The following is a 13,185-nucleotide window of genomic DNA, read 5'->3' as shown; positions in this document are numbered from 1 at the left end:
AAATGAGAGAAAAAAATTTTTTTGGAAATTTGTTTTGATTGACTAGACATGTTCATAATGAACTTTTTTCTTGTATTCTCAATTGAATGGAAGGGCAAGGAGGTGGATACTGACTGATTAAAACAAATTTTTTAAATTCAGTTATTGCATCTAACATTTATAATTCTTTAACTGACTGAATCCTTAGTAAGCTTAACTGTTTCATCAGCTATTAACAAATGAAAATTATACCACAGGAGTTGAGCCAAAGGAATCCAGAATTCTAATGTATCATCCATTTGAAAATGTGGGCTACATGGCCCAGAACAATTAATCTATTTTCACATGAAGACAATAGAAAGCTAACTAGGTACAATTCGGGACTGAAATCACTTTAAAATCTTAACTACTCTAAAGTACTCTCAATTCTGTTCATCCCTTTATGTACATCCCCTCTCTACTTTCCTATTTGGGGCTAATATTGGCAATAAGAAAGATAATAATGATAGACTAACACTTTGTTATTTCTAGAACATATTTATTTCCTAACTGCCTTCATGTGTGCCCATTTGAAAATTTCGTGAACTCAGGAGGGATCAAGAAATATTATCCCCACTTTTAGATGGAAGAAACTGAATCACAAAGAGGGAAAACAAGTCGTGAAAAGTTCTATATTATTCAAGGCATTAACAGAACCTAGCCCTGATCTTTTCCACTGCAGTAGCATTTTCATTGGGCTCTGCTAGTTCCTGTAGTTAATCATGACTGAGAGACAATGTGGTGTTGTAACTAAAGTACTGTGCTGTCTCTGATCTTATATACTAGATGTGTGAGCCTGGGCAAATTACTTACACTCTATCAACCTATTTCCTTATCTAGAAAAGGTGGATAATAAGACAATTTTAGAGGGTGAATGTGATGATCCAATGAAATAATGACTATAAATCATTTTAAATATATGTACATACACATGAAAATATGTATATTTTTTTCCTAAAATGTGACTTCATTGGTGTAGGAAGCTCCTGGTGAGGAACTCCCCCTAACAATGCAGATCAGCACATTCTCTATAGTTTTTTGCACCCTTAGAGAGTTTCCTTGGGCACTGAGAAGTTAGGTGACTTGTCTAGAATAACAGAGACAATACATATGAAAGAATGTACTGGAACTCAGATCTTCCTGACTCTGATAAAGCTCTCTATCAGCTACTCCTTACTAAGTACTATATAAATGTCAGTTGTTATTGTTTTTTGTTATTATCTCAATAATTACTACAAGTTTCTGTGGTTAATTACAGCCATTAGGTTGTGTTTTACTCTAGATATTTAAAAGGTGCTAAATTTGCAGTCGAATGATACATTATATAGCCTTCACCAGTTCCTTGCAAAATCTTTGTTGATCACTAAATCCAGGTTTCCTAAGAATGACCCTTTTGTGTTTTCTGGTGGAACTGACTTGGTCCTGACTTTCCATCATAACTCCCTCTTTGTACAAACAAAGCAATCTATTTCAAAAGATGTTGTCATCCTCATTGTCATCATCTTCTCTTTCTTCTTATCTCTTTCAATGGGATTTAAATAGAAACAATCCTAAAACAAGTTGTTACCCATCCATTATTCTCTTATATTATTGTCCTAAAGGCTGTTACACAGGTAGAGAAAATAATTGGGGTTTTTTTAAATAAAATAACAGTTTGAGGATATAGGTTCATCTTCTGTAAGCTCACTAAAATCATCCTTAGTACCAATCCAGGAACAGACAGGACAACAGAAATATGTATCTAATCCTGTTCCACTGTGATTTTTATCTTCTTTGATAGGTCTCTATTTTGTAAGATTTTCTTTCCATTTATTTGAGAGTATGAATATTTGGTATGATGACATGTATTAAAAATGTTCTTAAGTTTTTATGGATCAGTGTTACGTCCAGGAGGTCATAGACAACAGTTCAGTCTGTGATAATGGACCAGAATGTACGTTCTGTTGGTTGAATAGTAACCCATCCAGCAAATACAGCTTAGACCAGGCCTGAGTCAATGTACTGGGCAAGGAGGAGGAAGAGAAGAAAGTAAGTGCATGACTATGACCTTGAATTGAGGTTGCAGATTAAGCCTCTATCCTGTCTGAGACCTTCAACCAAGCAGGCAGGCCAAACCTTCTGAACACAGTGGAGCCTGCCATTCTGTTTCTCTGAGCTGTCAGAGTCTTCCAGATAGTTGACAAGATCTAAAGCCATCAGATGCTTTCTGTAGCTTCAACTAAAAACAAGTTTGCAGTTGTGTTGCCCAAACACACAAAATTTGGCACAGGATTGAATATGTGTGGTGAGTGAGAGAGTGAAGGATGACTCTGAGGTTATGTGCCTCAGTAACTGGGATGCTAGTAGTGCCCTTGACAGTATTAGGGAAGTTCAAGGAGGGTTTGAGGGGGCACATGAGTTCTGATTTAGATTTATTGAGTTTTAAATGCCTATGAGACACCCATTTTGAGATGTTAAAAGGACAATTGTTGATGCAAAAATAGATCTCAGGAAAGAGGTAGTTCTGGTTATCATCTGCATAAAGATCATAAATGAATCCATAGGCGTTGATGTAATCACCAATAAGATAGTATAGAAAGAGAGAGAAAATGGTCTAGAACACAGCCTTTAGGAACACCAAGTTAGTGGGAATGACATAGAGGAATAACAATAAAGGATATTTAGAAAGATCAGTCAGACAAGAGGATGCCAGAAGTGGTCACAGTCTGCTGCAGAAAGACCAAGACCATCAGGATTGCAAAAAAAGGCCATTAGTTCAAAGATTACTGGTAACTTCCTTAAAAGGGACAGTTTAGTTTCATGACCTTAGGGGAGCAGGTCTAAAAGACAATTTGCAGAGCATTTAGAAGAAAATAGAGGGAAAGGAGGTAAAAGTGCCTAGTGAAGGTAACTTGTCTCAAGGAGTTAAGGAGGAGGAAGGATACAGATATAACTAGCAGGATGGTAGGATCAAATGAGGGTTTTCTTAGGATTACAAAGACATGGACATGTTTGTAGACAGTAGGGAAACAGAGATAGGCAAAGATTGAGATTATAAAATTAGGTATGATAGTGGGGTCAATTTACTATAGAACTCTGAGGGTAGGATCAAGGATGCTTGTAGAGACATTTGCTTTAACTAGGAAGAGTGCCACCTCATCCAAGATTAGAATGAAGGATATAGTATGGTAAGTTCTATGAATGATCTGAGATGAGGAAGGGAGAATTATCAGCAAATGACTTCCAGTATTTATGAAGCAAGGTCCTCAGCTAAAAAAAAAAATAGAGGGAAGTTATGCCATGGAAGTCTTGTGGAGAGACAAAGTTAAAACGGCCACTATGGGGAATGGTATAGTAAATCAGTTGGGTGGGAATAAACTGTCTGCTGCAAAGGGTATTGTTGAGATTAAATAACATAAATTTATAGTGACCAAATTAGTACACTTTCATCATTTTCTCCAGTTCCATTCAGCAGCATATGAATGCAGAGGTGATGGATTGAGGGAGTAATCCAAGGTCAGGGCTTTGCAAGGTCATCATCAACTACAGGATAAGTGTGCAAGGGACATGAGAATAAAGACTAGCTTATTGTCGCGTTACTCATGAAGGGGTTGATGTAGGGAAAGAAGAGTTTAGCCGGTGCAGGTACAATGGCCTGGCAAAGAACTGAGGGAGTCACATCATCAAGGTCACAATGAAGACATAGAACAAAGCAGTCATAAAATATTGAGAAAGTTGGAAGCATAAAAGAGTATGATGGTAAGGGAATTTCAGAGTTTAATAATAATAATAGGCAACATTTATATAGTGCCTACTATGTGCTAGGCATTGTGCTAAGCACTTTACAATTATTATCTCATTTGATCCTTACAGCAACCTTGGGAGATAGGTGCTATTATTATCCCTATTTTATAGTATAGCAATCCAAGGTAAACAGAGTGCCCAGTGTCACACAACTAGTAAGTTTCTGAGGCTGGGTTTGAACTCAGGCTTTTCTGAGTGCAGTCCCAGTGCCACTTAGCTGCTCCTATTTGTGAACTAGCAAGTGGAATATTTGTGGGTAATGGCCAGATCAAAGATAAGACCATCTCTGTGTGGAGCTAAGGTGGAGTGGAGAATAGGTCATAGGAATTGAGTAGATAGGAAGTTAAGGTATTTGAGGGAACGTCGACATGTATTTTGAGATGTCCTAATATGGGATCAGGAAATAGAAAAGAGAGAAAGACTGTTAGCCAAGCACTAAATTCTTTGAGGAATGAAGGAGAACACTCTGAAAGTTGATATATTAAAACCACCAAGATTTTGATTGGGTGATAAAGTTAAATAGCATAAACCTGACAGAAGGAGAGGCTGTTTGGTGAAGGTGATAGAGAGAGATTCTAACAGTGGCAATGGAGAGCAAGGAGTATTTCAATTACTCGCACTGTAATCTTTTAGTTGGGGGGTGGGAGGGAGGAGGGGAGTGTAATATGAGAGAAAGAGTAAGAAATACTGGAATGGTGGCAAAGAAAGTGGTGTCATCAGGAGGTAGCCACATCTCAGTGAGCAGATATGATAGAAGGAATGAAAAAAGAAGAGATTTAAGGTAAAAAGAAGTACGTTGATTGTGGATCTGGCATTCCAAAAGGCACAATGTGGGGGGTGAGTGTTGGCAGATATGGAATGGGATCTCATGGGGATAAGTTAGAGGAGGATAGGCATGGGGGAGCAATAAGTAGAGGGTAAGCAACAGGGTTTGTGTATCATCAGCCTGGGGTTCAAAATCTTTGGAATGGAGCAAGTATAAATTTATGGGAGGTGGCTATCCATTGAGCATTGAGTAGAGTAAGAGTGTAAGTAGTTGAAGGAGTCTGTTGAGGAAGACTTAAAATTAGACTGTGCAGATCTTCCCTTGAGGTTCACAATGTGATGACAGATAGTGAGACTTTGTCCCATGAGGCCACACAAGGCCTTCCACATGTAGGGAGGAACAATCAGTGGGATGGAAGCATGGTCAGGAGGTCAGAATGCCTTGCTCTCCATGGAGAAAGCCCTGAGGGGCAGAAGATGAATTAGATCTTGTCCCCAGAGGATATTGGATATTGGAACACTGGAAATAGTTCTGCAGCAAAACAGGACAACAAATCCTTATATTCTTCACTGAAGATGGATCCAAGAGGAAGACAAGTGGCATGGATAGAAGGGATCTTGTTTTTCTTGGTTTGTGGCCCTGTGCTAAAGATGATCATTTGCTGTATTGGTGCTGTTTATAACCAATTTCAGTATTAGATATAATTTCTGGAGTTTGCATTTAGGGAATATTTTTAACTCTCAAAGACTTTAGTATGCTTTCTTCAGATTTTAATACTTCCCCATTTCATCTCTTATTTAATCTATTCTAGGCATAGGAATGAAGGGTTAGGGTTTTCTTGTTCATTTTTGTTGCCGCGTGCTAGTCAGCAATAAGTTGTTTAACTTGGCATTAAAGGCGTCATTGACAAAAGCAGTATCAAACCCTTACCTATAATTAATGTCATCTGTTTCCATGGAATGATATAGCAATGATATATAGTGAAAGTAATCCAGTCTCCAGTCCATTTCATGTTAATTAATTTGATTGTTTTAGTAGTTAAGCACCATCTCACTATAAAGTATTTCCAGCAAGTGGGATATTGGTATTTCTGATTTGATAACAGCTCTTAACTTTTTATTGTACTAGAATACAAAGGAGCACCACTTGTTCTTTTGTCTTTGGTGTTAACATGTTCAGAGTTGTTTAATGTAGGGCCTGCAGTATGAGCCTTTGCTGTCACATCTATTTCTTGGGTTTATAGGGGAAATTTCATCATATTTGCCAGTGTGTTAACCCAAGTGGAACCCAATCCGCCAGTGTTTCAAGATTCCTGCCAAGCCTTCAAAACTATCATAGCAATCTCAGGGAAAGCATACCCTGCTGTGCCTCCCCCTAGTTAGCATTCTCTTACTTTTCCCTTGATCTTTGCTCTGCTCCCCCCACCCCAGACTATGGATGATGGATTGTCCTTTAGTGGAGTTATTTTATTGTTGTTATTCATCTAATTTTTGACTAGAGCTGTCATTGACCATACAGATAGTTCTCATATTGGCTAGTGTTGGCTGTCCCTGAATATTGAGTCAATACTAAGTCAATATCTCTAGTAAATGTTTAGACTTTGGAGGTGGGTAGTGTGCTTCATTGGGGCATACTAAGGATTCAAAATCTAGTTCTTAAATTTAGAATGCTATCTTACATGTTGGTGAGGACTAAATGGTTAGTACCTGTCCATCCTCAACTTTTTCTAAGTCAAGAGGTTAACTAATAATCAGTAGGAGAATTTGAGTTGAACATACTGCCATGTGGCAATATATGTCTTTAAGAGGGCTGGAATTATCTTAAACCAAGGTCACTCCAGTTTTGCTGAAGTAGCCAATTCATCATGGCATGTGGCCCTTGAGAAACTGCTCAAATCTTAGTATATCTCTCAAGCCTTTGGGAAGCATCGTGCACAGGCCCTTTGTTCCTGGTTTACATAGACCTGGAATGCAAGTATATATCTAAAGAGGACAACCAGATAAAATAGATATTAAAGGAAACAGAATTCATAATTCAGAAGACAGTCTAAAGGTTTAAGGTTTGAGGAGAGAATTTCCAAGGAATTTGTAAGCACATTTGACATAGTCCTTTCTTTGCAGTTGGCTCATTTGTTTAGCTAAATAGGAGTCAATCAGTTGGGTCACAAATAGGGATGTTTGATGACCAGAAAATGCTGTTTAAACTGAAAAACTTTCCCTCTGATAGAGTCAGAACGGATGGAAATATGGTATCTCTCTGGATGAAAATGTGAAGACACATCCATTAATAAGACCTTTTAAAACATTAACTGAAAAGGTAAGAAACAATGGAAGTAAGAAAAAATATCTCACTCTATACACATGTTTTCCTATCCTAGAGAAATTTCCTCAGTCAGCCATAAGAGAGCCAACAGAGGATTCACACAAAATTTAGAGTATTTTTTATGACAAAATAAATTCTTCTTGTTTCTTATCTGTGAGCAACTTCTCCTCCTCTGTCCTATACCCAGGATTTAATTCCCAGAATGCAATCTCGTGTTGTACTCTCTAGCTCCTTAAAATCTGTGGAAGAGGTGTTATTTACATATAGGGACCAAAGAAAGTTTATTCTTTTTTGCAAAAACCTTTGCAAATAAATTATGAGTGATTCTAATTAGGGGGAAGGAGATGAGCCCCGAGGGGAATCAGGAAGCTGCTCAATTCTTCTCCAGTAAAAATTATTTCAGAGAACACAAAGGACAAGAAGAAGGAAAACAAGGAAAGTTTCCAAGTAGTATGAAAAAGGATAATGTTTCCAATTATGTTTATATAAGAATTGTGTGGATAAATATGTTACATAATTCCTTTCTGGTTCTGATTCTGCATAATTTTCTCAATAAGTATTCTTGTTCCATTCATAGGTGCATGGCCCTACCTTCATGCTTATAATAGCATGTTTTCTAATTTTGAGCCAAATACCAAGGAAGTCCAGAACTGATTTTGAGATCAACAGAATATGATAAATGCCCAAACTGGAACTTTCCTTGACAAGGCATTTTCATATTACCCCCACTTCCCTACAATTAAAACATCAATCATCATTTTCTTACCTTTGCCCTTGCTCATGCCCTTCTCCTTCCTTGCAAAATTTCAAATACTTTTTAATAGCATGACACATTTAAATTGAAGGCAACAGACCTTCTTGAGGGTCTTGAATTAAATGTTTTTACCAAATGGCTTTGCTTTAGCCCCTGAAATTCACTAAAATAATTCATATCATAATTTAAATTAATAGGCACCACACTGCATCCCTTTGGGGATTGAGAGGTTTATCAAAATATCTATTCTTTGCAAGTCAGATTTACTTTAATTTGTTTCTAGGAAAAGGAAATTTATCGCTGGCCTGTCAGAGAGTCTCTGAAAACCATGCTAGCCGTGGGCTGGACAGTAGACAGAACCAGAGAAAGTGAAGCAATCATACAACAGCGGGAAAATGAGAAGCTTCGCAGCATTTCCCAAGCCAGCCAGGTAAGACAGGACTGCTTAGAACCAGACTCTTTAACCTATGGGGAAATAAGTACTCTGGAATAGTGTCCGTGGAATAGTGTCCATGGAATAAGATTTTCTTTAGGAATAGCACTGGGTGGATGTGTCTGATCATCATACAAGTAAACAAAAATCTTTGTTATGCAATCTCTATTTCAGAAATTATCTCATGACACAACAGGCCCAGGTCCGATTTGAGAAATGTCCTTAACTCTCTTGGCTCATAAGAAAATCTGAGACAGCATGCATCATAATCCTTGATATTTCAAGACAGATTCCTTACTTATAGGCAGTATTCACAATATTAGTTCATTGTTTGTTTTTAAAGGGGTAAACAAAATCTAAATTAGAAAATTGACAACTCTTAGTCTCAAAGTACATGTAAATCCCCAGTCACTTGTAGTCCTGAGGACTCTGTGGTAAGGTATAGCCTCCCCTTTCCCCCTAAGTCCTGTTAGTACCACCTCCCCTCCCCATCTTGGAAGGAGCATAGTAAACCTCTCTCCCTCTGCCTCTACCTCTTACTCTCATTCTCCCTGTCCTTTACTTTTCCTCCTTTTCTTTCCTTTCCTTCTTCTGTCTGTTCTACAACTTTTCATGATTCTTAGGGTCCAACCACTGCATTTCTCAGTTTCTTAGGACATCCAGCACAGTTCCGTATAAAGTCCTCAAGTCTGGTTCAAGATGAAGGCAGACACCTCTTGGTCATTCTTACGACCTTCTTCTTCATCTGGTCTCCTTGTTACCAGCCCCACTCAGTTTTTGTATCTCCCTTGGGGCAGACATTCTTCATTTTCCCCAGTTACTCAAAATAGGAAAGAGAAGAGACTTGCTACTGTGCTAGCTAAAAATAGCAAAAGCCAGGAATACTAATAAAAATGAGGGAGATATGTCAGATCAAGTGATTTTACTTTGCTTTTTCTAGGGCAACAGCTACAATCCTGCTCCACTTGACCTCTCAAATGTTGTGCTTTCTAGGGAAGTCCAGGTCAGTACTAATGTTTTTACTGTCCGTATTCTTTAGAACACTATAATTTACCTTTGATAGTGTATCTTAGAATTAAGATTATATTATTTTACATTACATATTATATTATGTTATATATTACATATATAATATTATATAGAGAAAATATAGCACCAGAAAGGGTCTTTAAGATCATCCAATCCAACTCCTTCATTTTACAGGCGATAAAACTGAGGCCCAGAGGAGTAAAATGATTTGTCTAATACTATAAAGATGGTCAGTGGTAGAGTCAAGACTAGAACTCAGACTTCCTGATATCCATTCTACTGCTCTTTCTGTTACACACATGGCAACATATATTATCAAGGTTTCCTACAGTTGTAGGAAAGTATCTGGAAAAGGGAGGAGTACTTTAATAGGCAAATAATGACTTAGTATTATTATGAAAAGAGTTTTGACCTCAGAGACTTCCTGAAAAGGTCTCAGGGACCCCAGGCTCCACAGACTACACTTTGAGAACTGCTGGCCTAAAAATGCCAAAACTAGAGTATTAGGAATGTATCACATTGAGTAGAGACATGGGAAAAGTATTTTCAGATAGTTCAAGGCTTAGAGTTTCTCTTGAAATTTTTAATACTGTTTGACAATTCAGTGCAGTAAGGGCTGTGTGTTCAGTTCAGCCTAATTCAGCATGGTAAAGAGAAAGTATGAACAGAAAAGCATAATACTAAAGTGAAAAACAAGAACAAATAGCAATTAACCCACGAAGTTCCTCTGTTTGGCTATTATCTATTCAATTATCTATGTATGTGAACTTCATTCACATGCTGTTGCTTCAATAACAAGTGTACCCAGAGCTCACCTCTCTAGATTCCTTGCGTCATTGCTCTAGATCTCAGAGGACATCTAACCACCCCCTCATTTTACAGATGAGGAAACTGAGGCACACAATGATTTTTTTTTTTTACCCAAGGTTGCACAGATAACTATGAATACTGCGTCCTCTGAGTCCAAATCGAGCATACTTTCCCCTGTACCAGCCTTCCTTCGGTTTTGCAAAATCCACTGAATACTGATTAGGTCTTTTCCATGGCACCTCACAAAGGCCCGATGTTTCATATCAGCATAGAGGACACAGGTAGAGGAATGTAAAATGCAGTGGGAGAGAATGAAACAGCCTGGATCTTTAGGATATCTCTGATAATTCCTGTTTCTCCACCCCACTTCTATTTCAACCTCTGCCTTTCACTCCCTTGACATTTGCAGGCTGTGGCAACAAGGCCAGCGATAATCCATTTCAATGTATTTGTTTATTTTTAAATTAGATATCTGTACATGGCTCAGTATCCATTTTCCCTTTGTAATGATATGGTCCTTATGTGAATGAATTTTATTTGTAAAGTTTTGCTTATGCCAGTCTCTCACAAATATAGGTGTTATTAGTTATCTTGCCTAGTTTTCCTAACCACTGGACCAATATAAATTCGTGGTCCTCCTACCCTGATAACCTGAAAAGCAGTTAACCCAGAAAATACAAGTGACTAAATTCCTCATTCCCAGTCTGATTAGACTTGATGACCTTTTCAGGGATTTTCCCATCCCTGAGATTCTGAAATCCTACTATAAAATGACATACTACTGATTTGTCGCTTCAGGTTGAAATGTTTATTTTTTCATATATCCTCCAACAGACTAATAAATTGAAAAAAACAGGATTAGATATTTTTGTGACATTATATAATTAATGAGGTACATAAGCATAGACTAAGTAATGATAGGAAACACCCAGCACTGAGCCAAAAGCTTTTAGTAATGTTCCTTTCCTAATTCATCCAAAAATAGCCAGTGACTGACAAGCTCATTTTTCTTTCTGCCACCAACCTATTCACATTCTCAATGGCTTTCTCTTGGCAGGGAATGGTGGAGGTTGTGGCTGAGAACTATCACAATATCTGGGCCAAAAAGAAAAAGATGGAACTGGAAAACAAAGGTAAGGCTGGTTTACAGAGTATACAGAGGAAATAACACTGGGCATCAGGTGTGTTAACTTCCTGCAAATGAAAGGGAAGATACAATGTGCATTATAGTTCTCTTAATCTGTCATAGGTGGAGGCAGTCACCCTCTCTTAGTGCCATATGACACTTTGACAGCCAAGGAGAAGTTCAGGGACAGAGACAAAGCCCAGGAGCTATTTAAATTCCTCCAAGTGAATGGTATTGTTGTATCTAGGTAAGTAAATATTCCCTTTGTTACTATTTCCCCGTCGGGTTTGTCACCCCCTCCTGATCTCTGACTGATATTGATAGGAAAAAGAACAACAGTTAAGTCTTTTGGAATTGAAAAATATTTATTTTGAAAAAAAAGAGTTGATTAGTAGGTTTAGCTTGAGGCAGGAAATGGAACCCATGAGAAAGAACAACAGTCTCAGAATTGGAAGGACACAGAAGCTATCTAGTCCAACTGACATCTGAAAAAGAATCCCCATTACATTGTGCTTCCAACCTTCGTTTGAAAACCTTCAGTAAGGTAGAACCTCCCATCTTCCAAACCATCCAGTTACATTTTTCAATAGCTCTCACAATTAGGAGGTTTCGTTTTTCTTATACCATTCCTAATTACATCATTGCAACTTCTACCCATTGTTCCCACTTCTGCTCCTGTGGCCAAGTAGCATTTCACCCCTTTTCTAGGTGAATGGGGCCTTCAATATCCCTATTATGTTCACCCCACCAATAAGTCTGGCCTTCTGCAAGCTGAGTATTTCAATTTTCTTCAGATGATACTGCAAAGCACTTTATCTCACCTCACCCTCACAACCACACTGTTAGTTAAACCAGTTAGTGCCTTTATTATCTCTATTTTACAAATTAGGAAGCTGAAGTTAAGAGAAATTAAATGCTGTGCTCAGTGTCACAAAGCTAATGAAGGTCTGAGGCAGTATTCAAACCCAGGTTTTCTTGACTCCAAGTCCAGCGCTCTATCCACTTCACCAAGCTGCCTTGGTTGATTTAGAGTAAGTGGATTCAGATCCCAGATTTGTTAGCCACATCTGCGTGATTCGGGAAGAGTCATGAAAAATGAGGCAGTTAGATTAGATGGCCTGTCTCATCCTTTCTACCTCTAAATCTATGATCCTATAATCTCAAAACCCTTCATGATCCTAGATGCTCTACAGCTTATCAGTGTCCTTCCTGAAATGTAATTCCCAGAATTGAGTACAATATTCCAGACATGTTCTGACCAAAGCCGAGTACAGTGGAACTATTCTCTCTTGATCTTGGACTCCTAATGTAGCCTAAAATCATATTATCATTTTTGTCTGCCGTATCATGATGTTACCAGAAACAGAGCTAACAGTATACCCCAAGCTCCCTCAATATCTTTGAGAAAAACTGCTGCCTATGATATATCTCACATCTACTATCTCTTTTTCATATGAAGTTGGGTTCTTAACTCATAATATCCATGTCAGATTTCATCTTTTTTAGGTTAAGCCCAATATTGTAGCCTCTCAGGATTGTTTTTGGATCCTGATTCTGTCACCTGAGGTGTTAACTTTCCTTTCCTTTTGTGCCATTTAAAAATTTAATGAGCATTCCTTATATGCCTTTATACAGCTACTGATTAAATAACACTGGGACTAGCACAGATCTCTGGAGCATTCCATCTAACCTACTTCTGTCATTTCCACAAGATCAGTGTAAGAGATATTAGCAAATGCTTCCCTAGAATATAGGTAAGCTAAGAGATGCTGCAATATCTAAAAAGAGATCTAAAGAAATCATGGGGAAAGTGTATCACCTTTTCTGGAGCCTTTCTGGAGTAAGAAACTCACTTTGTAAGCCTGAGGAAAGTGTTGGTCACCTTACTGTGTATAACCAAAGTGGGCATTATTCATTTTGACTGTCCTAGAGATTCCTTTCTGTGAGGTCTTTTTGCTATTTGTAATTAGCTGTCCTATCAAAGTTCTAAGCTGTTTCTACATAGTATCTTTCCAATCTCTCTTTTATCTCACAAGCTGAAACTATTTTACCTCTATATAACCACTATCCGTTGATGAAATTTCATTCTTATACCTACGTTTGTGGGAGAAAAATTAAGCTGTTAAAGATATAAGGACTAATTC

At 37.9% G+C, this 13,185-nt stretch overlaps 1 protein-coding gene across 1 annotated transcript in view; it reads left to right on the top strand.

The window, feature by feature from the left end:
* RYR3 (ryanodine receptor 3) overlaps window positions 1–13,185 on the top strand; it is a 633,352-nt gene that overhangs the window by 466,011 nt on the left and 154,156 nt on the right. Inside the window, exons 53-57 of the mRNA XM_036736677.1 lie at window positions 6,794–6,883; window positions 7,927–8,073; window positions 9,017–9,079; window positions 10,973–11,048; window positions 11,165–11,288. Of these exons, the coding sequence (XP_036592572.1) occupies window positions 6,794–6,883; window positions 7,927–8,073; window positions 9,017–9,079; window positions 10,973–11,048; window positions 11,165–11,288 (500 nt within the window). The remainder of the gene's footprint in view (window positions 1–6,793; window positions 6,884–7,926; window positions 8,074–9,016; window positions 9,080–10,972; window positions 11,049–11,164; window positions 11,289–13,185) is intronic.

The sequence above is a fragment of the Trichosurus vulpecula genome, chromosome 8 (genome assembly GCF_011100635.1).
Source record: "Trichosurus vulpecula isolate mTriVul1 chromosome 8, mTriVul1.pri, whole genome shotgun sequence".
Taxonomy (NCBI): Eukaryota; Metazoa; Chordata; class Mammalia; order Diprotodontia; family Phalangeridae; genus Trichosurus; species Trichosurus vulpecula.
The sequence above is the reverse complement of the archived record's forward strand: the minus strand, read 5'-3'. Positions and strand labels throughout refer to the sequence as shown.